The 27,024-nt window shown below is 49.6% G+C and overlaps 1 protein-coding gene across 2 annotated transcripts in view; it reads right to left on the reverse strand.

Moving 5' to 3' along the window:
- Positions 1-5,641: 5,641 nt before the first annotated feature.
- The window catches only part of ucn3l (urocortin 3, like), a 29,589-nt gene continuing 8,206 nt past the window's right edge, over positions 5,642-27,024 (reverse strand). For both annotated transcript variants that reach the window (XM_038811802.1, XM_038811803.1), the window contains exon 2: positions 5,642-6,201. In XM_038811802.1, coding sequence (XP_038667730.1) covers positions 5,752-6,195 — 444 coding nt within the window. In that variant the 5' untranslated portion in view covers positions 6,196-6,201 and the 3' untranslated portion in view covers positions 5,642-5,751. The remainder of the gene's footprint in view (positions 6,202-27,024) is intronic.

Genomic DNA, 27,024 nt, shown 5'->3' on the forward strand with positions numbered 1-27,024 from the left:
TCTCTGATGATATTGTTTAACATATCCCCGAATTAGCAGTATTCCTACAAACTGTGTAATTGATTCACCTTCTTCTTGGTTGCGCTTATGAAACCTAAACTTTTCTGCGATGACTGAAGGTTTTGGTGAATAGTGACCCTGCAAAACTTCCACTATTTCTTCATATGCTTTTGTGCCTGACTTTGTTTGGCTGTAAGACTCCTAAGGAGGTTAAATGTGCCCCCCCCCCTCCCTCCCTCCTAATTATGCTCAGGAATGTTGAGAGTTTTATATGTGCTGAGATCTTGTTAGCTTGAACAAAATAGTTGAATTCTGTATACCAGCTCCATCACTCTGTATTCTCATCAAAAGGCCCCATGTAACCAAAAACTTCTGCCATTTGTCTCGAAGGAAGGACCTGCATTTGCACAATGTGCCACAAATATCAAGCACTACCTTGCTTATTTTCCGCCCAAAGCAAGGCATAACTCAATCTCAGTCTGTTTTCCTTTGTGTTGTGTGACACCCCCAGCTGTAAATTTGTTGTTGCAGAGTACTTGCTACTCACGATTATCAAGCTCGTTTCAGGTGGATCATGTGGCAGCCTTCTCTCCAAGGTTGTTTCCTTCGGATTTTTCGGTGATTTTTTTTGTTCCTCCAGTGTCTGTAACCGTTGTTTGGCTCCTCCATTGCCAGCTTTCATGTAGTGTCAATTTCAATTAGTTATTATTTCTTTGGGGCCAATATGTGCTGTCCAACTCTTTTTGGGTGCCTACAAATGTTTTACATCTATCTTGTCGCCAGTTTTTATGTGGTGGATTCAAGGTTGAATCTGCAGGCCTTGAGGTCAACTGAATCGTCGAGCCTTAATTGAAAGATGTTAACACTACGGGTCGTGATGTTAGACTGTCCAATAGCCTGTACAAACAGCCGGTGGCATCATCTCCAATGACATCACACAATCGTTCTCCTAAAGTGCCCCTGTTCAGCTATAAGGCTGCTTACGAGGAAACACTATGAATACACAACATAAACAAATTCCTCTTTGATTTAGGGAGAAGACTTGACAATGAATTATGTTTAGATATGAATACAAAATCCCACATTGTTTGAATTTTACTACATTCTAAGGAATAAAAATGCATCCTATGTGCAAAAAAGAAATGTGAAATTAGACCATTTTTGTCTGCAACATAGTTATTGCTGTGCCTAATTCCAAATTTATTTGACTTTATATTTACAATTGCTTTTTTCTATAACATCTAGAAAGAAAGCTGGAAATGTCAAAGGAAATTGCTTTGTAGCACTGCAAGGAAACAGCTCATTAACATTTTACATAGACAACTTCTATAATTAGATGCATACAATAAACTTGCTAATTTACAGCTCAGAAGTAACAGATGAATTGACAATCAGTTACAGATCTCACTTTAACAATTTAGGAACTAGAATGTTAAGTCTAGAATCAGCAGGTACACGTTTTGCTTAATATTTTCTCCTTTACCTTTCATCATGTGGAATAATACTTAATAATAAGCAACAGCAGCAGTATGCAATGTACTAGAATCTGTTAACAAATGTTTGCCCCAGTGTCTCAGGTTCAAAGAAGAATAAACTACCTTGCTAGTGATATAGGTGTTCTCACTCACAACAAAGTTATTTTAATTCATCACTTGTTCAAATACCAGCAATTCATTTTCATTGCAATCCAAAGCTCTGTGGGTTAGACTCATGACCCTTACAAATTGGATTGTGACCCAAGGGAAAATAATTTTTATTCCATTTGTCTTAGAAGGATTTCGATCTCAGGTGTCTGCAGTGAAAAGATACCCAAATCGATTTAAGTTTATGTTCTTTCCCAATGGGTATTGTGTGAGTAGCTAGCTCTAGGAATGGTGGACAGCAGTAAGGCTGGCTTAGAAGGCTATGCTGCTTCAAGATGTATGGTAGATCAGTAATTATTTAACTGGACTACTAACCTAGAGATATTGGTCTCAATATTAACTCTCTGATGATGGATGAGAAGAAATGGGGGAGGTTAAACTCTAAAAAAGCAGAATACTTTGTAAACATATATAAATCAGGCACTTAGTGCAATTTTGGAGCTCAATTTAAATGCTGCAGGCTGGGTTCCCTAGGGGCAGTGAAGTCCAGGCTGGAGTACTTTCTAACACTTCTTGTTGGCAAGTTTAGCAGGACTGCAGTTTCTGATCTCATATAATCCTAGAGCCTCCGTTATACTGATTGCACTCTTTCCCCATTGTCACAATTGGTGAGCTTCCACCTTCCCTAAACCCAAATCTGTAATCTGCCTCATGATCCAATCTCTACCCATCTCATTGCAGCCAACTCACTATCCAATTCCCTGCATCCAAGCACGGATCTGCAGCCTAACCTCCAATATGACCCTGCCTGCAAGCCTTGGTCTGCAGTCTACCTTGTGATCATTTCTGAGCATAATCCCCAAGGATCCATTGCCTCCTTGCACTGATCTTCCTGATGACAGCTTTATTGACAGAAAATGAGAAAAAGATATAAGGCCCAATAATCTCCGAGTCTCCAATTTGACAGCTTTGTCCCAAACCCTCCACGTATATATCAGAACCATTGAGTTCAAATTACATCATAGTAAATTGTTACATTGCATTAGGGAATAAATATAATTTAACCAGGGTTAGCCATACAATGAGAGCAGGTTAAATAAAAATTAGTAACCTAATGTAGACAATTTGATTTTCTTCAAAGAATCACAGGAATTATCTTCTGAACCTGACTTCTACACCTAACCATAAACTGATTAAACTTAGGATATGAATGAAAGAACATAGTAAGAACATAGGAGCAAACAGAAGCTGTAAATGCTGTAAGTGACGAACACTTAAGAAGCATCTATCTTATCCATAGAAATGTAATCAAATGATCGGATGATTAAGTGGTTAGGTGCAAGTTAGCACCTTAGATTCCCTGTGTGACAAGACTAATTAATGGAGGTACTCAGGGGGGAATGGATACTTTGCATAGAAGGAAGAGAAAACAAAGTGTATCTATCTACCTTTCCTCTTTTTATCCACTTTTCAGCAAGTGATGAAGTAGTACTGGCAGAGGCCTTGAAGGAGTTACCTGAATGGCATGTTAGCTTGATCAATGATTCTCAAACTGGGGTCTGTGGACCTCTTCGGGGTTCATAGACATTTTATAGAAAGTCCACAAAACAATCTGAAGATCAAGATTCAAATACCTTGAGAGAATATAACTTAACAAATAAATTAAGTGTAGCAAGGGAATCAGCTCACTTTTTTATATTCATAGATTGTCAATGAATATATGTGAAAGAGCAATCCCAGATGCAGGCTTGGTGCGAGATGGTAGAGTGTTACTGGCAGGTCAGGAGAGGAAGGGAGCACACATGGAGGAACACTGAGTATGGCGCAAAGGTTTGGGATGTAAATAACCATCTGGTGATCTCCTGATTTCTGCTGACTTTGTGTTCAACACTGGAACAGAATTCACTGAACTGGTTTAAAGTGCCAATGAGCAAAGTATAGATAGATTATTAAATTTATCAGTTATTTGTCAGTCAAGTATTTAGGCCGGCAGCAGCAGCAACCGGGGGGGGGGGGGGGGGGGGGGCTGGTTCGGTGGGAGGGAGAATTGTGTACATGGGTTTGTTCGATGGGGCAGGTGTTATCTCTTTCCTTTTTGTTGTTTTCTTTTTTTTTGTTTTTGTTTTTGTAGTTGCTGGGGGTGGGGGTGGGGGGAGGGGTTGGTTTTTGTTCTTTGGTTTTTATTATGGTTGTTTGGTTAATATTGTTTTGTTGTTTAGATTTTGTGAAAATCTTAATAACAATTACTTTTTAAAAAAGTATTTATGCCATATCTCACTGATATCTGTAAATAAATGCCTGTTTTCTTAAAAGCAGTATTGAAGTGCTCTTTACATGCAGCACTTTATATTGTGGGTATTAAATATATAACTTTGAGAGCGGCACGTAGCACAGTGGTTAGCACTAGGACTACGGCGTTCAGGACCCGCGTTCGAAACCTGGCTCTGGGTCACTGTCCTTGTGGAGTTTGCACATTCTCCCCGTGTCTGCATGGGTTTTACTCCCCACAACCCAGAGATGTGCAGGTTAGGTGGATTGATCACGCTAAATTGCCCCTTAGTTGGAAAAAGATAATTGGGTACTCTAAATTTATAAAAAGAAAAAAAATATATAACTTTGATGGGAAATCTGTGATTACTAATCTAATTTAAAAGGGCTCTTGAACCAGGAGGGATGAGTTAGAGAAGGAAAATAAGGTGAAAAAAATACTTGGTGATGTTATGTGTTGAAGTATTTAACTCCATTTGAACCCAACAACCATCTGCCGCTTGGGTGCGACTGATACCAACTAAGCAAAAGCTGACATTTGGAGGGAGAGGAAGTCTAAACATTGGACAAGATCTAACCAAACATGATATTTTATGTTTGTTTTCTTGCTGGTGTTGGATGTGGAGTGACAGTACTAACTTTCTGGTCACTGCCACCTTAGAGCATTGATGCATTTAAGCGAAGCTAAATAAGTAGATGAGGGAGATACGAATGGAAAGTCTGCTGATAGCGTGAGATGAGGAAGAATGGGAAGAGGCTTTTTGGGTTGAATAGCCTGCTTCTGTGCTTTATGTTCCATGTACCTCTTTGTAAGTATTTAATGGACTGACACACTAGTAGATGGAACATAGTGCTGCTGGAAATCTCTTAAGCTGTAGTCAATTAAACAAAGTTTTATCTACCACTGTTTGCCACTGATAAAATGTATCCTTTTGCTAATGAAAGATATGTTTTGCTGCCATAAAAAGACTGGATCCAGGGTTTCACAGGCATCCATTATGTTCAGTATTTCAAAGCTGCAAATTGAAGGAAATATGTCAATGGATGCATTTCTCTCATTTGTGTCATTTCACGGGCCCAGGCAGCAGGGAATGGGATGAGTGAATGCAAAAAGAGGTGCAATTCTCTGTCCTTACCTGTCTCAATTAGGAATTGGAAATCACAGTTTGTTGCTGGTAGACCTTACTTTCATGCATACTGGCCATGACTGTATTTGTTGGAGAGTAATTGATAGAGATCGGCTGCTACATACAATTAGTCAAAAACTCCATTATATGTCTACCATGCAATTGGCAGGGTGGTAGAAATTGAATTAAGTGGATGTTGGTTATTTCCTATCTATCAATTAAAATGGCCTTACAAAATTACATTTCCTGAAAAAAACCCCAGGAATAATGGAACTCTGAAGAAAAATATTTCTGTTCACAAGTAAGCCCATTGTACATCACAAAGTTGCTCAGTTGTTGACTGAAAGGTGCAAAACTTCTGGAATTTTATAATTTTTGGCATTCTCCAACTCGTCACTGTGTAATTAATGTGTTTTCAGCTGTACAATCAGCTATACAAGAAATCATAAAATAAGATCGACTGCCTCCACAAAGTAAAACCACTGTGGAAAGCTCCTGATTTCCTGACCTTTCTCTCCTATAATGCATTTTATCCAAGTTTTATGATATGATCTATAACAAGGATTTTCTGGTGCAAATAATATCAGTCCTCCTGTACTAAACAAATTCATTACTGCTGCTCTAAATTTTCATTTTCTGTTGATTGGAACCTAACATTTTATGTCACCTACCAAATGGATTTTCTTTTAATGCAAACAGATTTTAGCCAGAAGCATGCAGCTGCAATTTCATGCTGATGTGAAAATAGCCTTAAAATTTCAATAATTACAAATCTACTTTCTTCTGCCAATTTGTGCCATCAGGCGAGCATTTGCTGCTGCTTTTGCTCTCATGCTTTTAGCTTTTGCAATGTTTAAGAGAATACTGAGAATGTTCGTGGGCACATCCAGGGACAGGGTGAACTTGGTTCGCCGATTGTTCCTTGCATTATTCTGGTACATTTTCCTTTTTAATTGTGTCCGGTTGAGATATTTATATCGTGCAAACGGCAATGTCCTTTTCTCTTTTTCTTCAGCAAATGAAGATGTGTCAGTTGGCAGGTAGGTGAGGCTTCTCTCCTTCAGTGAGTTTTCTGGAGGATCATCCTTCATTACTTCAGAAAGCAGCTCGTTGTTGCAAGAATAGCTTTTGTTTATTTTGTACACTCTGTAGCCAAAGGTGGTTCTTGCGGCGCAACATACAGTTAACAGCAGCACAAGCTTCGTCAAAGACATCATTTTATCCTATTTCAAAAACACAAAAGAAGTAATTCAGATCAGTAGCAACTCTGGAACAACAGCTATTTTCCTAATGGTTAAATAGAAGATTGATGGTTTGTAAACAATTTACTTGCACCTTTCGGAACTCCACCTACAGGGGCCTGTGGTAAATTGCAGAATCTTTACCATTTGTCTGGCATTTATGTCCACTTGGATAAAAAACTTACCATTACCAAAGTAAAAAGTGTTTCAACAGCAAATACCCCTTAAAGAATAAAAAGAAAGAATGCGAGGGATCATGCAGCAATACTCTTATCAGAGAAGGGAGTATTAAAGTACCATCTGATCCAAAGAAAAGTACAGTTGCAACTTCAAAAAATTACGTTTTTGTGGGTGTTTTCTGAGATTTATCACAGACTGGATTATACATGGCCTGTGCTGATGTGTTGAATGACTTTTTTCTTGTGCTTAATTATAAATATTTTCCTATTAAGAGGAAATTTAGTGTTACCAATCCACCTACCCTGTACATCCTTGCTTGTGGGGGTGAGACCCATGCAGACACGGGGAGAATGTGCCAACTCCACACTGACAGTGACCCGGGACCAGGACTGAAGCCAGTGCGAGTGGAGGATGAGTGAAGGCCCAGTGGGTGGACTGTGTTACCCCCCCCCCCCACCCTGCCCCAACCATCCCCAGCACCCCCTCCCTAGGGATTCAACGGGCCCGTGTGATGGACTGGCCAGCTCACATGCAGGGATCACCCAGGTGGAAGGCGCTACTGTGGGCATGAGTCAGACATTCTCATACAATATGGAGCACAGAGCTCATCGCTGAGCGGGTTGTCATCACCCTCCATCCCATGGACCAGACCCGCTGTCACTAGCAACCTAATGCTCCCAGATCATAGGGCCGCAGGTATGTATTACGGAGTGTGCATGCGGGTGGTATGGTGGTGTGGGAAGTGAGGGTGTTCGGTCGTGTGGGAGGTGAAGGGGTGTGGTATGGTGGTGTCTGTGTCCCTGGCCAGTAACCCCCCCGCTCCCCTAGTCGGTGAACCGTGTCGCGACGAGTGCGTCCCGTGTGCGCTGGCCGTGGCGGTATCGTTGTGCAGTCTCCCATGCCTGGCCAGGCCACATGTCACGCTCATTGCCCCCCTCCCCCTCATCCTCCTTGTCTGACGAGGCCTACACTTTCTCCTCATCCTCCTCCAGTGCATCGCTCCTCTGCTGTGCGATATTGTGGAGGATGCAGCAGACCACCACGATGAAAAATGAAATGAAAATCGCTTATTGTCACGAGTAGGCTTCAATGAAGTTACTGTGAAAAGCCCCTAGTCGCCACATTCCGGTGCCTGTCCGGGGAGGCTGGTATGGGAATCGAACCGTGCTGCTGGCCTGCTTTAAAAGCCAGCGATTTAGCTGAGTGAGCTAAACCAGCCCCTTATGCGGGCGACCTTCCTGGCCTCGTACTTGAGGGCCCCTCCAGAGCGGTCCAGGCACCTGAAGTGCCTCTTCAGTGCCCCTCTCGATCACATCCCTGGTTGCTGTATAGGTGTCGATGTACCGGGTCTCCGTGTCGGTCTGTGGCCTCCGTATAGGCGGCATCAGCCACGACCGCAACGCCTTGGAAGGGTGCTATTTCATAGGGTCGGTGCAGACTCGATGGGCCGAATTGCCTCCTTCTGCACTGTAGGGATTCAATCCTATGAAAGCCAAACTCCGGTGCCTTTATTGCAGATTGCATCCCAAACATTGAACACAGGCAGCGTGGCCTTTGCCACTCACCCTGGCACCATCAGCCAGCCCAAGCATCAGGAACACTAGCTTCACCAAGCCCTGCCTACCTAATGCCCTCCTGCTTCCATCCATCCTTCTCCTGGACAAGTAGGCACATCCCATGCATCACACAGAGCACCCATGGCACACAACAGCCATGATCCCAACAGATGGCCCTCTAGCGAGGTCCCATGGCTGGCCAACTCATTGCAAAGCAGCCCCCACCAACCCCCCTGTATCGCTGATCTGCCCCCCACACCTCCCGCACTTCAGAACAGCCCCCAGACCCTCCCCACATCCTGATTCAGAACCTTACCCCTGGAATTTCTGGCCCCCTTCTACCAAGTACAGAGGTGACCTGACCCACCCCCAGAACCCCCCTGAATATGGGACCCCCAAGAGTAAGTGCTATCAGTCTCCAGCTCAGCACTGCAAAGTCACTCAAGCTTGAAGGGGTGGGGTGGTGATTGGAATGCACTCTCTTTGAAGTGGTTGGTGTTTGTAAACATTGTGGTTACAGGACTTCAGAGTTACTCATCCATGAAGGGAGATGAATGATGCAAGGCTAACAGCTGTGTTTTTGGAAGCTGTCAATCACAGCCCACTAAGAGAAATTAATGAATGGCTTGCTTCTAAAGTATCTGAGCGGTTTAAGCACAGACCTGAGTTCAGGTATATTATTGTTGCAGTCATATTATTGAAGAACCTAGTTTAAGGTATCCAGACTGTGTGTCTGCTAAAGCTGCATTAAGAGGTCATAAAAGGTGAGGTAATTATTAATTTTGGCCATTTATTTGTTTACTGAGTGGTACCTAATGGAACATTGTTATGATTTCTGGAGAGTAGATAATTTATGAGGGATTGGATGTAGTCCTAGCTAAGCAGCAGATGGAACATCACAGTGGGATATGGATGATGTAATTAATGGGAGGAGCCATATCGTTTGGTAGTTTTGCAGCCTGCTAGAAGTTTTTAAGTTGAACAGTGGTTTTGCCAAATATTGTCAGATTGAACAGAAGAGTCTGACAAGACAGAAGGATTTTCAGGTTGTTCCTGAAAGTGTCTCTGTCTCCAAAGGTCTGCACAGATAAGCAAGCAAACCTGTTCTATCAACTTGATGTATAAGTGGCATTTGAACTGTATTGGGGTTGCTTAATTGGAGTTAGTAGCAGGTACAGATAGTACATTTTTGCTTGTGTTTAAGAACTGTTTAAATAGGAACTGTAAAGCTATTTTCTTTTATGTTAATGTGGTTAGTTCTGTGTTTAAATTAGAGTTTGTTTTAACATCAAAGATACCAATTGGTCAGAGTTATCACTCTTGGTTTTCTCAGCGGAAAGTAATTTGCTCTTTCTGATGTTGTAAGGAGTTGTCAATCACAGCGAGGGTGTTTATAAATATTGTGGTTAGCATCAAAGCAGGGTAATTGAGATGCATTCAAGTGTGGGAAAGATGCAGCACAGTGATTAGCCAGGGTCCCAGGTTCCATTCCTAGCTTGGGTCACTGTCTGTGTAGAATCTGCTCATTATTATTATTAAATAAACAAACTCCCTAAGAAGCTGTGGCAGGACAAATAAAACTCAATCACTGGCTAGTGAAATGTATTGCTATGTGAAACTGAATGGGACACCCGAGTGACTCCTAAGGATGGTCGCCAAAGAGGACCAGGTCACAGGGCGGGAATTGCAGACAGCTCGGAAGGACCCCATTGCGAAAATGTTGAGGACGACTATCACCTTGACGGCCACTGGAATGGGTATCCTCCCCCTTACCCCCGCAGTTCTAGGTGCACCATGGTGTGGCAGATATGCCATAGAGCTCCCCTGCACAGCTGGAGTCTTTGACAACACACTCGGTCTGGCAGGTCCTGGAATAACAGGTGCTGGCGGTATACACGAGGCCTAATGCGATGCCTCCTTCCCACCTCTTGTTGAGCAGTCAGCTCTCCATCCTCACTGGCTGGTTCCTGTTCCTGTGAGGCTTGCTCCACTGCTGTGTGGCCCTCCCCGAGCAGCCCTTGCTCGTACAGCATCAATGCATGCCACAGGTCTGTCACGGCAAGGCAGATGCCAATCATTCCAGGTTAGATTCCGAAATCCATTGCCCGCAGAGGGTGAAAGGCAGACATGTTAGCATGGTGCATACCCCTGTGCCCAACCAGGTCTAACGGGCTACACGGTGGACCTGTCCTGCACTGCAGCCCCTCCATATCTCCCTCCCCCCTCTCCCGTCCCCACACCCAGCATTGGCCATTCCCCCAGCACTCTGCGCTGTACCCCTGGCCCCGTCGTTTCCCGGCATCGTGGGGGTCTCTGCATCCGTTCCTGCCAGCAAGGGTATCGGTGGCTGGTGCTACCCATATCAGTGGTACCCTCTATGGCCCCCGTTGGACGTCCTCCTTTAGGAGCTACCGTGGGTGTCCCCTTGGATGGGCGGTGTGATGGCAGGGTGGTGCCAGTTGTTGGTGGCGGTGGGTTGGGGGGGTGCCACCATATGGCCGTGTGTTGCTTTGCTTAACCATGGGCCACAGTGGGTCGTCAGTGGGGTGCGCAGCATGATGGTTGCCTTGCAGGCCGCGGCAATGGTGGTCCGTGCCTGGACAACGGGGTCCCGGTGGGGACACCCCAACCCCATGGCCCATTCCTTGATCAACTCCTGCTATTCCCCCGTGGCCCCGGCAGATGCCTACCAGTGCACCTTTGGTTTGGGAACACGTCCTACCTGCTCTCTCCCTCAGCAGCCACGGCACCTGTTTCCCAATTTTAAAAACCACAAATGAACCTCTCACTCCGTAATTCCTCCTGGCAGAGGAGCATCGTGGGAGGCCCGGAAAATACCAGGGCGGGTCCAGTAATGATATGCCAACGGCGTTTGCTGTACGCGCGGTGTAGAATGCATTCACGTCGCTGTCAAGGCACTACGCATGGCATTCCGTTGGGCGCCTGGCGCGGCCTCGATTTTTAGCTGATGCGCGATTCTCTGCCCGATTGTGCTTTGTGATTCCCGCATCGCTGGATGGAGAATACCGCCCAATCTCCCAAACGGAGAATCTCGCCCGCTGATATTTTTGAAGAATTCACTTCTTTAAAAGAACTTAACCTTTTTGGACACTAAGGGCAATTTTTGCATGGTCAATCCACCGAACCTGCACGTCTTTGGACTGTGGGAGGAAACCGGAGCACCCGGAGGAAACCCACGCAGACAGTGACCCAGCGGGGAATTGAACCTGGTACCCTGGCGCTGTGAAGTCACAGTGCTAGCCACTTGTGCTACTGTGCTGCCCTTGAAGTTGTTTATTCTATTTTTGTCCATTATTGAACTCAGCCATGTGTGGGGGAGGGAGGAAATGAGAGGAAAATTGAGTTTCCTTGTGAACAGTATGTTACATGCATCTCTTTGCTAACATTACAATAGGAATGGATCCAGTCATGGTTTCAGTATTTATTCAAGATGTGCATGGGTATTGTCACTACACCTGTCCAATTTCAGATCATTAAATCACTTTCAGCAGTGTTGCCAATTATGAGTGAGTTGAGGTGGTCTACCTCACCCTCTTTGGTGGTTTCTCAGGGTCCTTCGGGCCCAGTCACTTTTTGCTCTCATCTCCCAATCGAACCTCCACAGAAACTTCTTAAAATCTAGAGGTTTTGACTGCAGCAGATGCCCTCAATGATACTTCTCATATTTCAAAATTTGGTTCTTCTTAGTTACAGCCAGAGTTTCTGCATGGTTCTGACAGGATTCAGGTATTTTCTTCAAAACAGTCTCAGAGGACATCTCTGACAGGTATTCCTGAGTGCTAATGGCATTTAAAGTGGATTGAGAGCTGAGATTTTTTTTGTTGTTGTTTGTGTTGGAATAAAGATAGTAGTTAAGGTTACTGTACCACTGCACTGATTAACATTGTTTAAGGAGTGATTGTTATTTTTCTTGTGTGATGTTAAGGGTATTTCAATACTGTGTTAGTAACAAAGTTTGTTTTAATCTACTATCTCCTTATTTTTTGTGAAATTACTCCTGGAGCGAGGTTCCTTCCCTCACAGTCTTACAAAATGAAAATAAAATATTGGGGTTTCTGTCCAGTATCCTAGCAACTGTTGGAGTCTAGTCCAGGATCTTTTTTTTATAAATGTTTTTTGTCTAGTCCAGGATCTTAAAATCAGAATTGATTTCTGTCACAAGTTCATCGTTTTTTCTCACTTCGAATTTACACATTATCTACCTCTTCCATGCTAATTTGCTGCTGTCTTATTTAGAGCTAATTAACAAACTTCAATGACAAAATATGTGATTCTGCAGGAAATTTGCAGATACAAAATTTTTAATATATATATTGATTTCCTAATGCTTTGCTTATGCTAAGTCATGATACATTAAGTGGTATATATTTCTGTGTTTACTTATCATTTGTTTAGTTTGGAGCTTATTAATTAGGATGGATTCCCAACACGAAGCAAATAAAAATCATCTGTTGATTTTTTTTCCTTTGAAAAATCTTATTGTGTCCCCATAGCAGCGCAATAAAAACTGGCAACCAAGTGAGAGAAATTATGGCTTCATCTTGTACTTCACCAAAGCATGCCACATTGCAGTTTTGGTCCCAATTAAATAAGTCTCTCTGGTCCCTGATGATTGATTGCCTCAATTCTGCTTTACAGAAAATATATTTTTTGTTTACAAAAATCAATTTTAACAAAGGAATTATAAAACACATGCAGTATTTTGGAAACTACAAAATTTAGCACCAAAGGAAATAAAATTTAAGACATTTTTGTGGGAAATAAACCAGTGAAAACGTCTTATTCTCAAAATTTTCTAGTTCAAATACTGGGGCTAATTTCCTACTTCACTCAGTCCCTTAACTGTATGTTAATGTATAAAAAAACTGAATATTCAATATTTAATTGAATGATAGCTTGCATTGTATTTTATTATAATGCGACTATTCTTAAATTGGGAGTTGAGTGTGTCCTGATTAACAGTTTGAAGAATGTGTTTGAGGCCAAAAGAAAAAATCACATGAATGTTTGATGTTTATAATTAAACAGTTCGAAAGGTTCAGGGAGTTAAAGGTTTTGGGTTGAAAATTGTACAATATTCTGAGTCTTATTGTTTCCAAGAGTCGTTGACCTGCTTTGTAAGTGGTGGAACCTCCACCTGCCATTAAAAAGCAAATCTGTGAAAAAAATTGGCTGATGTATGGAAAACTGTGACATTGTTCACTTTGGTGGGAAGAGTAGGAAAACAGAATTTTATTTAAATAGTGAGGAACTGCAGAAAGCAGTGGTATAAAGGTAGCTGCAGTCCTCGTAGATGAATCACTAAACGTTATCATGCAAGTACAGCAAATGATTAGGAAGGCAAATGGAAAATTGGCCTTAGGATGGAGTTTAAAAGTAGGGAATGGCGGCATGTGGCGCAGTGGTTAGCACTGGGACTGCAGCGCTGAGGACCCAGGTTCGAATCCCGGCCCTGGGTCACTGTCCGTGTGGAGTTTGCACATTCTCCCCATGTCTGCGTGGGATTCACCCTCACAAACCAAAGATGTGCAGGTTAGGTGGATTGGCCACGCTAAATTGCCCCTTAATTGGAAAAAAAATAATTGGGTACTCTAAATTTATATTTTTAAAAAAGTAGGGAAGTCTTTCGACGAATGTATAGGATATGGCAAGACCAAACCTCGTGTACTGTGGATAGGTTTGGCCTCCTGACTGAGGTTGAGGTCTACAAGATTATGAGTGGCATGGATAGAGTGGATAGTCAGATGCTCTTTCCTAGGGTCGGAGAGTCAGGTACGAGGGACATAGGTTTAAAGTGCATGGGGAAAAGTTTAGAACAGATGTGCGAGGCAAGTTTTTACACAGAGGGTGGTAAATATATGGAACACACTGCCTATGGAGGTGGTGGGAGCAGGTAAGATAGTGGCATTTAAGAGGCATCTAGAAAAATATATGAATAGGGTGGGGATGGAAGAATACAGGGCAGGATTCTCCGGTCGGCAACGCCAAAATCGCATTCGGCGATCGGCCAAAGAAACCCCGTTTATGCCAAAAACGAGGGCGGTGACACTTTTGCGATGCTCCGCCCCCTCCAAAACGGCATAGTCTGCATGCCGTCGGAACGGCCTCAAGACGTCACCTGAGGCCCTCCTCCGATGCTCAGCCCCTGATGGTCTGAATTCCCGATGGCGTGGAAAGCTTATGGTTTTTTCCCCCAGGAACCTCGCTTGGCAGCTGCGGACTGAGTCCAGTGCCGCGACAGTCGGTTGGGGGGAGAGGGTTCCCACTGGCAGGGAGGACATCGTCAGGGGCTGGGGGCACTGCTGGGGGGTGGTGAGACTGGTTACGGGCGCAGCTTTTGGCAGGCCGGGTCCGCGCGCGGCCCACGCCATTTTGCATGGCACGATAATTCTCTGGCCGTATCCGCATGTAAAGCCAAGGAATTTACACTGCACGGCTGCTGCCACCCCCCCCCCCCCCCCCCCCCCCCGGACGGAGGATCGGTGCAGATTTTGCGCGTTTTTCCTGGCATAAAAATCCACTGTTCCCATGTTGGCGTCAGCACTTAGTCTGCAAATCGGAGAATCCAGCCCACTTCTCCGTAAGTGCATACGGTTTTAGTTAGGCAGGTACCATAGTCGGTGCAGGCTTGGAGAGCCAATGGACATGTTCCTGTGCAGTATTGTTCTTTGAAGGAAAGATGTACTTCCTTTGGAGACAATTTGGAGAAAGTTCAATAGGATGCAGATGTTGCAGATTCTGAAGGGGCTTTTCAGGTTAAGTACTGAGAGGATGATTCCCCTTGTGGGGGAAATCTTGAAGGGGCACAGTTCCCATATAAAACAGAGATGAGAAGGAATTTCTTGTTTCAGAGGATTGTTATTCTTAGGAACTCTCCAACCCAGAGCAGTGGAAGCTGGATCATTGAATATATTCAAGGCGGAGTTAGACAGAATTTTTACCTGTAAGTGAGTCAACATTTATGGGGAGGGGGGGGAGGGGCAGACAGGAAAGCAGAGTGAAGACCACAATCAGATCAGCTGTGGTCTTATTGAATGATGGAGCAGACTTGAATGGCCTACTTCCGCTCCTACCCATGTCCTTATGTTCTTCAAAACCTTTCAGTCTGCAAGCAGTACCCTGAGCTTCATGCTACCTGTCATTTCAATTTCTATCTTGCGCCCACCCTCATCTTTTTGCCTTTGACCGCCGCTACTACGTTCCAGTGAAGCTCAATGGAAGCTGGAGAAACAGCATCTCTTCTTCTGACTGAGCACTTTTACAACCTTCTGAATGAAACACTGAGTTCAATTTTAGATCCATAAACTCAGACCCCATTTTGTTTTGTTAGGACCTATTGTTGTTTCTTTCTTAATCCATTTACTCTGGGTGCGATTCTCCGCACCCGCGAAAAATCGCGAAATTGTCGTAAAAAACGGGCGCGTTTTACGACGGTCGGGAAGGGTCCATTTCCCGACGTATTCACGACCGGGAAATGGGCTAGGAACGCGGCCGCGTCAATCACGTGCGCGATGACGACGGAACGCGGCGACGACACGATCACGCCCACATGACGCCGCCCGACGCCGTAAAAAGGCACGGGCGAGCACAGAATCTGTAGGCCATGATGTCGGAGCCCAGGAGAGCTGCACCTCGTTTTGTGGAGGCCGATGTCGAGATGCTGCTCGATGCTGTCGAGCAGAGGGGCATCATCCGCCCGCGGAGAGGGCATCGCCAACCTGCCAGCGCGGTACGCCAGGCCTGGCGTGAAGTGGCTGCTGCCGTCAGTGCTGTGGGGCAGACCCCTCGCTCAGCAGAGCAGTGCCGAAAAAAGCTTCACGACCTCACCAGGGCTGCCAGGGTAAGTGCCAAGAAGGTGCCCCCTGGTCACACCCATTCCCTCCCCCCCTTTACTTAATCACCCACCTCCCCCCCTGGCACGGGGGGGTGGAGGGGGATTGGGGCAGAGTTATTTGAGGGTGGTTCACAAAGTTGTCACAGACCCAGCGCTCTGGCCTCGTGGAGAGATGCAATCGTCTTATGACAACTTGACCCTCAAACTGTGCCAGTGTCTGAACGGACTGCTGATACCTGCCGTATTGTAATGATCTACCTATGTACCCTCCCCCAACAGGCCAAGTCCGCTCACAACACCCGTGAGCGGCACCAGATTGGAGGGGGTTCGCCCAACCTGCACCCCCTCACCACCTTTGAGCAGAGGGCACTGGACCTTGTTGGGGGGTCTGCCACCCGGGATGTCGCGCTATGTGAGGTTGGCGGAGCTGCAACAAGTGAGACAACCCTCCTTGACAAACACCCACCCCTCCCCCATCCTCTGTCCCTTCACACACCCTGCCCACTGGGATACCTCCCCCATCCTCTGTCCCTTCACACACCCTGCCCACTGGGATACCTCCCCCATCCTCTGTCCCTTCACACACCCTGCCCACTGGAATACCTCCCCCATCCTCTGTCCCTTCACACACCCTGCCCACTGGGATACCTCCCCCATCCTCTGTCCCGTCACACGCTGCCCACTGGGATACCTCCCCCATCCTCCGTCCCTTCACACGTTGCCCACTGGGACCGTCCAGCGGCCTGCCGAGCAAATCTAAATAACCCGTCTCATTCTCTTCCCTAGGACGTGATGCCGAACGACCAGGGCCGTCTGGCTGCAGATGGACACAGGCATCTGCCCCCACCTCACCCGGGGCCGCACGACAGAGGGTGCCCGATCAGCGGGGAGTCCCATCCTCCTCAACCCAATCTGCGGATCAGGACGCCCAGAAGGTGGCGAGACCACAAGCCACGGAAATGGCCAGCGATAACCCTCCAGACTCTGAGCGGCCCGACACCATTGAGGAGGCGCTAAATTGCGACAACATCGGGCTTGCGGCACTGCTATCTCCCACAACATCCATCATCCCAGAGACACTCACCCCGGCGGGCCTATTTAGTGATGAGTCTCCTGGGTCACAGTCTGGTTCGCACATCACAGCTGAGCAGGTACAGCAGGTGGAGGTCGGAGCAACCGAGGGCCCGGACTCGCGGAGGCCAGACCAGGCCCAGCATGCAGCTGGCTCCCAGACGTTTTCGGAGTTCCTGGAGTTTCTCAACCCACCCGCACAGCCGATGCCTCAAGAAACCCAGGGAGACAATGACGGGATGAGGGCTGTCTTCCAGACTCTGCAGACGCTGTTAGAGGAGTTGAACCGCGTCCACGAGCAGGGAGTGGTGCCGCTCTTGGCAGAGACCCAATCCGACACCGCACGGATGGCATCCGCGGTGGAGGCAATGGGTCAGGTTATGCAAGGCGTTGGGGTTATTGTGCACGCGTCATCCTCGGCGCTGGACAGGGTTGCCCTCTCACAGGCAGCAATGTGCCAGAGGCAAAACGATATTGCCGGCGCCCTGCAGGCCTTGGCCCAGTCTCACCAGGTCATTGCCCAGTCGCAGCAGTCAGTCGCCGAGAGCATCAACCGCCTGACACATGTGCTGGATGGCGTCGTGCACACACAGGTTGAGGTCGCACAGTCCCTGGCGGGAATGTCTAACTCCCTGGACTCCGTGTCTGCAAACCTTCGGATCCTGGTCGATACCGTTGCAGGCCTCCAGGACTGGCAGCGCCAGGTGTCGGTGGTGCGACGGGGCACCTCCCCGCTCGCACCTCTGTCCTAAAGTGAGGCCTTGGGGCCACCGGGCTCCCCGAGGGAGGAGGAGGTTTCGGGGCCCGTCCCATTAAGTCCATCACGGGACGTCCCGGAATTCTCGGCCTCCCCCCGTCCCATCCCTGGTGCATCGGGTGGGCAGCAGGCAGAGCAGGGTGGCACAATGTCACCCGAGACGCCCGCAGAACAGCCTGGCCCATCAAGGCCGGGTCGCCCCAGGAAACGCTTGGCCAAGGAGAAACGAGTCGAGGGGGGCGATTCGCAGCAATCCTCCTCCACTCCTGCTGTATCATCTGGGGACTCACGTAGACGTAGTGTTAGGGCCCGTAAGGCAACTAAGATAGACACTGAGTAAGTTGGCACGGGTGAAGGGCACAGTTTAGTTGTAGGGGCTAGGGCACCTGTAAATAATTGTTAACATTAAACGCACTGTTCCACCTTACTTGTAATACCGTGTGATTGTTCCACAGCCACAGGAATCGTGATGGTGACCGAGTGTCGCTGGGGTTGACGAGCGGTGAAACTTTGGTGCCGGGTGTGCAGTCCCTGCCCCTCCCCTCACCCACAGCTAGCCCACGCGGGCACGTGATAGAGTGTCCGTGACGATCTCAGCGGCCACCAAGGTGGATGGTTCAGCTATTGCCATGGGTCAGACTCTCTCTAACGATTCTGAGCTCACAGCTCTTCGCAGAGCGGGCTGTCATCATTCCACATGGCACTGATCACACCCGCTGACACAGCCATCAATGTTGTGCCATACCGTCTGGACCCAGTGGTAAGGGTGATGTCTAAGTGGAGCAGTGTACACTGAGAGGGGGTTGGGGGGGGGGGGGGGGGGGGGGGGGGGGGTTGTGGTGGTGGAAGTTGTGTGTTGACCCTCTGCACGACTAGCGATGTAGGTGGTGGTTTGGTGTTCAGCGGGGACGTCACATGCGATGCGTGAACCGTGTTGCCACCAAGGCGTCGCGTGCCCGCCGTCCTCGCCGGGTCTGTCGTGCCGCCTCCTGGACATCACCAGCACCTGGGTCGTGTCTGCGTGCTGCGCCTGCCGCTCCGCCAGCCTCCTCCTCCTCCTCCTCCCTCTCCTCCTCCTCCTCCTCTGTGCTGGCACCACTGCCACTGGCTTCTCCCTCCGCCTCCTGCAGCAGGTCATCTCCCCTCTGCATCGCGATGTTGTGCAGCGCACAGCAGACCACAACAATGTGAGCGACCCTGTCGGCCTGGTACTGCAGGGCCCCTCCGGAGCGGTCCAGGCACCTGAATCTCATCTTCAGGAGGCCAAGGCAGCGCTCCACCACACCCCTGGTTGCTGCATGGGCCTCGTTGTATCGTGTTTCCGCATTGGTCTGAGGCCTCCGTATAGGCGTCATCAGCCAAGACCTCAGCGGAAAACCCCTGTCGCCTAGCAACCAGCCCCTCAGCCGGGGGGGATGTCCCTCAAACATCGCAGGGATGAACGACTGCGCCAGTATGTAGGAGTCATGCACACTCCCTGGGAACCTTGCACAGACATTCATGATCCTCATGTGGGGGTCGCATACCACCTGGATATTCATGGAGTATGTCTCCCTTCTGTTTGTGAACACATCCCTGTCCCCTGCAGGCGGGCGCATGGGGACGTGAACACAATCGATTGCCCCCTGCACCCTCGGTATCCCGGCCACGCTGGCAAATCCACGAGCTCGTGAGTCTTGACTTGCTTGGTCCTCGGGAAAGGTGATGTAGCGGTCCGCGATGGCATCGAGGGCGTCGGTCAAAACCCGGATGCACCTGTGCACCGATGACTGGGAGATCCCGGAGACGTCCCCGCTCGGAGACTGGAAGGAGCCGGTAGCATAGAAGTTAAGAGCGACCGTCACCTTGATGGCAACCGGGATCGCATGTCCTCCCCCCGTTCCACGTGGGGCGAGGTGCGCCACGAGGTGACAGATATGTATCACCGTCTGCCTACTCAGCCGGAGTCTCCCCCTGCAGATGACGTCCGTAATTGTTAGGAAAGAGACCCGGACACGGTACACCCTCGGCCTTGGTCGTCGCCTCTGGCACCGTGGCTGCACCCTCACTCTCTCCTCTTCCTCTTCCTCCTCCTCCTCCCCATGCTGCTCGACGACTGGCAACTCCTCGGCCCTTCCCTCTGCTGCTGCAGCTGGCCCTGCATCCACTGCGGGTTGTGGGTGTGGATGCTGCTGCATCGCCAAATGCAGTGCAGCGGCCCCAACCACTTCGCAGAACATAGCCGTTCTGTTCACATACATTGTGCTAACCTACAGAAGGGTGGTGGGGGGCAGAGAAACGGGACATGTTAGATGGAGGTTAGTCGACAACTCGGCAGCCGCCAGCCACGGGATACCTGTGTGTCCCGGTGGCCTGGTCGCGCTGCTGACACGCGGGCAGCCTAACCCCTGGTCACTTTCTGCATCCAACGGCCAGTAAACTATGTCCTCCTCACCGGTGTGTCAGTGGCCTGTGGCCGTAAGCCACAGGGGAACCAGTGTCCTCGTGACCGGCACGTCATGGCATGGCGGCAGACATTTTGTTACGGGGTTCGACCCCACTCCCCCCCTCCATCTCCCCCACTGCCCTCTCCATCTCCCCCACTCCCCCCCTCCATCTCCCCACTGCCCTCTCCATCTCCCCCACTCCCCCCCCCTCCGTCTCCCCCACTCCCCCCCTCCGCCTCCCCCACTGCCCTCTCCATCTCCCCCCCTCCGTCTCCCCCACTCCCCCCCTCCGTCTCCCCCACTCCCCCCTCCGTCTCCCCACTCCCCCCCTCCGTCTCCCCCACTCCACCCCCTCCGTCTCCCCCACTCCGTCTCCCCCACTCCCCCCCTCCGTCTCCCCCACTCCACCCCCCTCCGTCTCCCCCACTGCCCTCTCCGTCTCCCCCACTGCCCTCTCCGTCTCCCCCACTCCCCCCTCCATCTCCCCCACTCCCCCCCGCTCTGGACCCCCCCTCCCGTTCTCAGGGATGCCTTCCCCGTTGTGGCCAGACTCGAGCGGTGCGCTGAGCAGTGCGCTAACCTCCTGGAAGCAGCCAGCACGACTGATTGACGAACTTAAAAAGCAGGCGTGTTTCACGCTGTGTAAACAGTGCGCGATTAAGTCGGGACTTCGGCCCATCCGGGCCGGTGAATAGCGGGGGGGGGGCAATTTGTAGCGATTCTGGTTGTGTCGGGGACGTAATGGAGGCGTTTGGCGGGAATAGCGACTCGGAGTTTGTGCGGGGTTCGGAGAATAGCGGGAGGGCGTCGGACCAGCGTCGCCGTAAAAATTTGCGACGCCCGCTATTCTCCGACCCATCGTGAGTGCGGAGAATCGCGCCCGTTGGATGGCTGCTCTTCTGTCAGTTACACCTCGTCCATACACATTTGTTTCCTTACTTGATCTATTACCAATCCTCTTGGTTTTCTCAATGAAAAGATTTTAAATGTAATCTGTCCTGCCCTCCAACCTATCACAGACCTTCCCTATTGTTCTTCTTCCCTCTCACCATCTCCCTTTCACTTGACAAATCCTATTACATTTCTAATTTTTCTCAGTTTGATACAAGGTCACAGACCCAAAACATAGGGCAAAATCTTGTGCTCTTGCTGGTGGTGAGCTTAGAGGGAGAAATGGCAAGTTATTAGGTGTGATGATGACATCCCGGAACCCTGTCACCTTCCTGCCTGTGTCAGAATTACATTCTCGCAATAAATGACCACTTAAAAGTCAGCATCCGGCTGCCTCTGCTGTTAACCCAGTGGCAGCTGGCCTGTCATGATGCAGTGTGCACAGCAGCTAAAACATGCGACCAGCGTGTCACCACCTGGGGGGGGGGGGGGGGGGGTCTCGAGCAAAGGCATTCACTGTCTGATCAAGTGCCAAAATATCAAGAACTGATAGTCCCCACTGATAGTCACCCCCTTATCTCGCTGCGGATCCCCTCTGCACCCTTCTTGTTGCAATCCCCCACCACATGATTTGCTTGTGGCTTTGGCCATCCGTGATACTGGGACTTGATGAGACCATCAATTCACGCTACACGTGGTTAGAAGAGAACAGTGGTTTTAATCGTCTTACAACAGAGCCTGCCTGTGACATGATGAACTCCAGATGATCTGGCAGGCAGGCTCTCAGCATCAACCTTTATACTAACGGTTAGGGGGGAGGAGCCGTGGGTGGAGCCAAGGGTGGAGCCCAGTACAAACTCCCGTACACTCCCAGTGCATCTCCCCCTAGTGGCAGAGCAGCACAACTGCTCGTGTGCCGAGCTTACAGAGACATAGTAATACAGTGTGAATTACGCTACTGTGATTCACCACATTCACCCCCTGTAAAAAAATCAAGTCCGGCGGGGGTGGTGGCTTACAGATTGAGTCTGTCCGGTGGCCCAGCTGTCCGCTGTGATCGGCGGAGCACCGGGGTTGCAGCCCCTTCTGGTGGCTGGATGAGCACCGTCGGTTGGGGTACGATGGTTGATTCCGGGGGCGATTCTGCCCGAACTTCGTACCCGTCTGGTTCGACTGGGGGCGCAGGGAGCTAGCTGGCGCGGGTGCGCGAAAGAAATCTAGCAAACTGGTAGGAGCGGGGGCGTGGGGGCGGGTTGGGTGGGATGTAGTATGAGGGGTACCTCGGCGGTGGTAGTGGGGGGGTTGGATCCTGCAGGTGCTAGGTCCCGGAGGGATACAGTGTCCTGATGGCCATCAGGGAACTCTACGAAGGCGTACTGGGGATTTGAATGCAGTAGGAGCACTTTCTCTACGAGTGGGTCAGTTTTGTGCGCCCTGACGTGCTTCCGGAGGAGTACTGGGCCCGGTGTCTTCAACCATGCTGGGAGCGAAACCTCCGTGGTAGTGCCCCAGGAAAAAATAAAGAGCCGCTCGTGAGGGGTCTGGTTGGTAGCGGTACATAAGACTTAATAGCGTGGAGCGCGTCGGGGAGGACTTCTTGCCAATGGGAGATTCCTGGACCGGAGGATCAGTAGGGCGGTCTTCCAGACGGTCGCATTCTCCCTCTCCACCTGCCCGTTCCCCCTGGGGTTATAGCTGGTAGTCCTGCTCGAGGCGATGCCCTTGCCGAGCAGGTACTGACGCAGCTCGTCCCTCATAAAGGACGAACCCCGGTCGCTGTGTACATAGCTGGGGAAACCAAACAGGGTGAAGATACTATGCAGGGCCCTAATGACTGTGTGGGCTGGCACGGGATAGCAAAGGGAAAATGGGAGAACTCGTCTATGACGTTCAGGAAGTACACATTCCTGTTAGTCGAGGCGAGTGGCCCTTTGAAATTGATAGCGAGGCGTTCAAAGGGCCTAGAAGCCTTGACCAGGTGGGCCCTGTCTGGTCTGTAGAAGTGAGGTTTGCACTCCGCGCAGATCGGGCAATCCCTGGTGATGGCTTTTACCTCCTCGGTGGAGAAAGGCAGATTTTGGGCTTTAATGTAGTGGGCGAGCCGGGTGACCCCCGGGTGGCAGAGGTCATTGTGGATGGTTTTTAAGCGGTCGCTCTGTGCTCTGGCACACGTCCCGCGGGACAGGGCATCTGGGGGCTCGTTGAGCTTCCCCGGTCGATACATAATGTCGTAATTGTAGGTGGAGAGTTCGATCCTCCACCTCAGAATTTTGTCATTTTTAATTTTGCCCCTTTGCGAGTTGTCAAACATGAAGGCAACCGACCTTCTACCTGCGAGGTAGTGCCTCCAGTGACGAATAGCTTCCACAATGGCTTGTGCTTCCTCTTCGACTGAGGAGTGTCGAAGTTCCGAAGCGGAGAGGGTTCGGGAGAAAAATGCGACTGGTCTCCCTGCCTGATTTAGTGTGGCTGCAAGAGCTACCTCTGAGGCATCGCTCTCAACCTGGAAAGGGACGGATTCATCCACCGCCCGCATGGCAGCCTTGGAGATGTCCTCCTTGATGCAGTTGAAGGCCTGGCGAGCCTCAGCTGACAGGGGAAAAAGTGTGGCCTTAAAGAGTGTGCGGGCTTTGTCCGCATATTGAGGGACCCACTGGGCATAATACGAGAAGAATCCCAAGCACTGTTTGAGGGCCTTGGGACAATGAGGGAGACGGTCCGGGTCGGGACCCAGGACTCCGTTTTCGACGACATAGCCGAGGATGACTAGTCTGGTCGTGCGGAAAACGCATTTCTCTTTGTTGTATGTGAGGTTAAGCTTCTGGGCCATCTGGAGAAATCGGTTGAGGTTGGCATCGTGGTCCTGCTGGTCATAGCCGCAGATGGTGACGTTATCCAAGTACGGAAACGTGGCCTGCAGCCCGTACTGGTCCACCATTTGGTCCATTGCTCGTTGGAACACCGAAACCCCATTCGTGACGCCAAAGGGGACCCGGAGGAAGTGGAAGAGGCGGCCATCGGCCTCAAACGCCGTGAAGTGGCGATCCTCCGGGCGGATTGGGAGTTGGTGGTATGCAGACTTCAGATCCACCGTGGAAAAAATCCGACACTGGCCGATCTGATTCACCATGTCCGCAATCCTGGGGAGGGGGTACGCGTCGAGGAGCGTAAACCGATTAATAGTCTGACTATAGTCTATGACCATGCGGAATTTTTCCCCGGTCTTGACGACCACCACCTGAGCTCTCCAGCGACTGTCACTGGCCTCTATGATCCCCTCACGTAAAAGCCTCCGAACCTCGGATCGAATGAACACCCTGTCCTGTAGGCTGTACCGCCTGCTGCGAGTGGCTATGGGTTTACAGTCCGGAGTGAGGTTGGCAAAGAGAGGAGGGGGCGAGATTTGCAGCGTGACTAGGCTGCAGATAGTGAGTGGGGGTAGGGGTCCGCCGAAGGTGAGGGTGAGACTCTTGAGATTGCATTGAAAGTCGAGTCCCAATAAGAGTGGGGCGCAGAGTTCGGGCAGGACGTATAGTTGGAATTTAGAATAGCTAGCGCCTTGGATTGTTAGAGTTGCGACGGTGCGCCCTTGGATACGGACAGAGTGGGAACCCGAAGCGAGGGAGATAGTTTGCCGTGCAGGGAAAACGGGGAGCGAACAGCGTCTTGCCAGATCTGGGTGTACGAAGCTCTCAGTGCTCCCAGAGTCGAAAAGGCACGATGTACTGTACCGTTGATTTGGACCGTCGTCATAGAGTTGTTGAGATGCTTTGGGCGCGATTGGTGCAGTGTGAGTTGCGGATAGTCGGCGGCTCGGTCGGCTGCGCTGGGATGGCCCCGTGATGAGTGCCCGCTGAGGTCGCAGTCTTCAATTGAGTTTTCTGAGTGTGGAGAGGATGGGGCCCAAGATGGCTGCCCTCGTGGATCGCACTTGGCGGGCGGCGAGGAAGATGGCGTCCAAGATGGCGGCCCTCATGAGTCACCCGTGGTGGACCGCGTGGTGGGAGTCCGCCAAGATGGTGGCCCCCATGGATCGCACGTGGCGGGTGGGGGCGGAGTCGGGGCATAGGCCGCTGCGTTCCGGGGCCTGCGGGCCTGTGAGTGCGGAGAGCGATTACTTTGTGCCACTGGAGTTTTAGGGGCTGGGGCCTTCCTTGCCAGGCATACTCTGGCGTAGTGGCTTTTTCGCACGCAGCTGCTGCAGGTCGCGTTGCGGGCCGGGCAGTTGCTGCCGCGGGTGCTGGGGCTGGCCACAAAAGTGGCAGGCTGGGGCAGCATGGTGGCTGGGTGGCCGCATGGCGCAGGCCTGGGGGAGTCGCTGGTTGGGGGCCCATGACGGGGTCGCGCAGTCGGCAGGAAATGAGGTGAGGCTACGAAATGAGACCACCATAGTTGTAGCGAGTTCAACAGTATCTTCTAAATTTAGGACCCCCTTCTCCAGCAGTCGCTGGCGCACGTAATTCGATCTAAGGCCTGCAACAAAGACATCGCGGACAGCAAGTTCTCTATGCTCTGTAGAAGTTACAGCCTGATAATTACAGTCCCGGGATAAGGCTTTTAAGTCTCTGAGGAATTCTTCTAGCGATTCTGTAGGGCGCTGGCGGCGAGTAGTAAAAACGTGGCGCACGTAGACCTCATTGGTAGGCCTCACATACATTCTATCGAGTAGGGCTAGGGCCTCTGTATATGAGCCGGTACAGTTTAGCTGAGTAGATATACGATGGCTCACCCTCGCGTGCAGAAGACTGAGTTTCTGCTCCTCCGTCGTTTCTGGGGTGCTTCCTTCAGCCAGGTAGGCCTTAAAAACATCGGAGCCAATGCAAAAAGATTTATTTCGCCTCTGCATCCTGCGGGTCGAGATCCAGTCGGTTAGGCTTGAGGGCGGATTCCATGGTCATTCCTTACTGTTTCTTAAGACGATTAAATTGATGAGACCATCTCAGCATCAACCTTTATACTTCTGGTTAGGGGGGAGGAGCCGTGGGTGGAGCCCAGTACAAACTCCCGTACACTCCCAGTGCATCTCCCCCTAGTGGCAGAGCAGCGCATCTGCTCGTGTGCCGAGCTTACAGAGACATAGTAATACAGTGTGAATTATGCTACAGTGATTCACCACAGGACTCCAATACCTGTTGTTCTGGCAGCAGCCATGGCCCCCTGTGTGCTGCGCAGCTGAGCGCAAGAGCTGCCAGCCTCTGATTGGCCGGCAACTCACAGTAGGCAAGATTTCCAGCCCTGGGGTCCTTATTCGCTGCAGACTTCATCACTGCCTGATTTGCTGTGGTTCAGCAGGCCTTCCCAAAAAAAAAGGCAGCACGGGCCACTCACCAGCTTTCCAGCTGGCTTGCGAGATCCCCGAGGCCTCAACAAGATTCCATCCATTAACTCTGTTTCTCTCCACGCAGATAGTGTCAGACCTAATTGTATCCAAGAAGCTCCTGTTTGTAGTTCAGATTTCCAGCATTCACAGTACTTTGCTTTAAAACATTGTAATGTGCAGGAATGCATCCATAAAATTAAACCTGAGAATAAGTGAATGTCCAGATGAAGAGAAAATCAAACTAGAAGAAGGGAGGCAGAATGAGGTTGGTGCAGAGGTAAGGGGAAGAATATGCTTTCAATCTTGCACCTTTTGTTCTCAACTATTTGTTTAATTCCCAGTTCTTAATGTGTTACTGTCAGTTTATTTTATTTTGTTTCTGTTGTAATCTGACTGGAGGCCATGGGGTCTGAATAATTAGGTTCCCCATGGCATCACCTGAATCCAATATTCCCTGAAAAGGGGGGGGGGGGGCAAAACCCTTAACCATTAGATATAGGAACAGAGTTATGTCATGTGAGAGTAGCTTTACGAAATGGGTGTTTAAGAAATGTACCTTTAAGAAATGGGTGTTTATTAGTGATGTCAGAGTGTGGGTGGGACTGGGCTGTCTGTTAGCTTTTTACTTTTGTTTTAGGCTGTTTGCTGCAGGGTGTGTTTTAGTTTCGTTTTCAGTGTTGGAGCTGAAGCCAGACCAAGCAGGTGTTCTGCTGTTCTCTCTGGCATCAAAAGACTATCTCTTGATCATT

Source organism: Scyliorhinus canicula, chromosome 11, assembly GCF_902713615.1.
Source record: "Scyliorhinus canicula chromosome 11, sScyCan1.1, whole genome shotgun sequence".
NCBI classification, from domain to species: domain Eukaryota; kingdom Metazoa; phylum Chordata; class Chondrichthyes; order Carcharhiniformes; family Scyliorhinidae; genus Scyliorhinus; species Scyliorhinus canicula.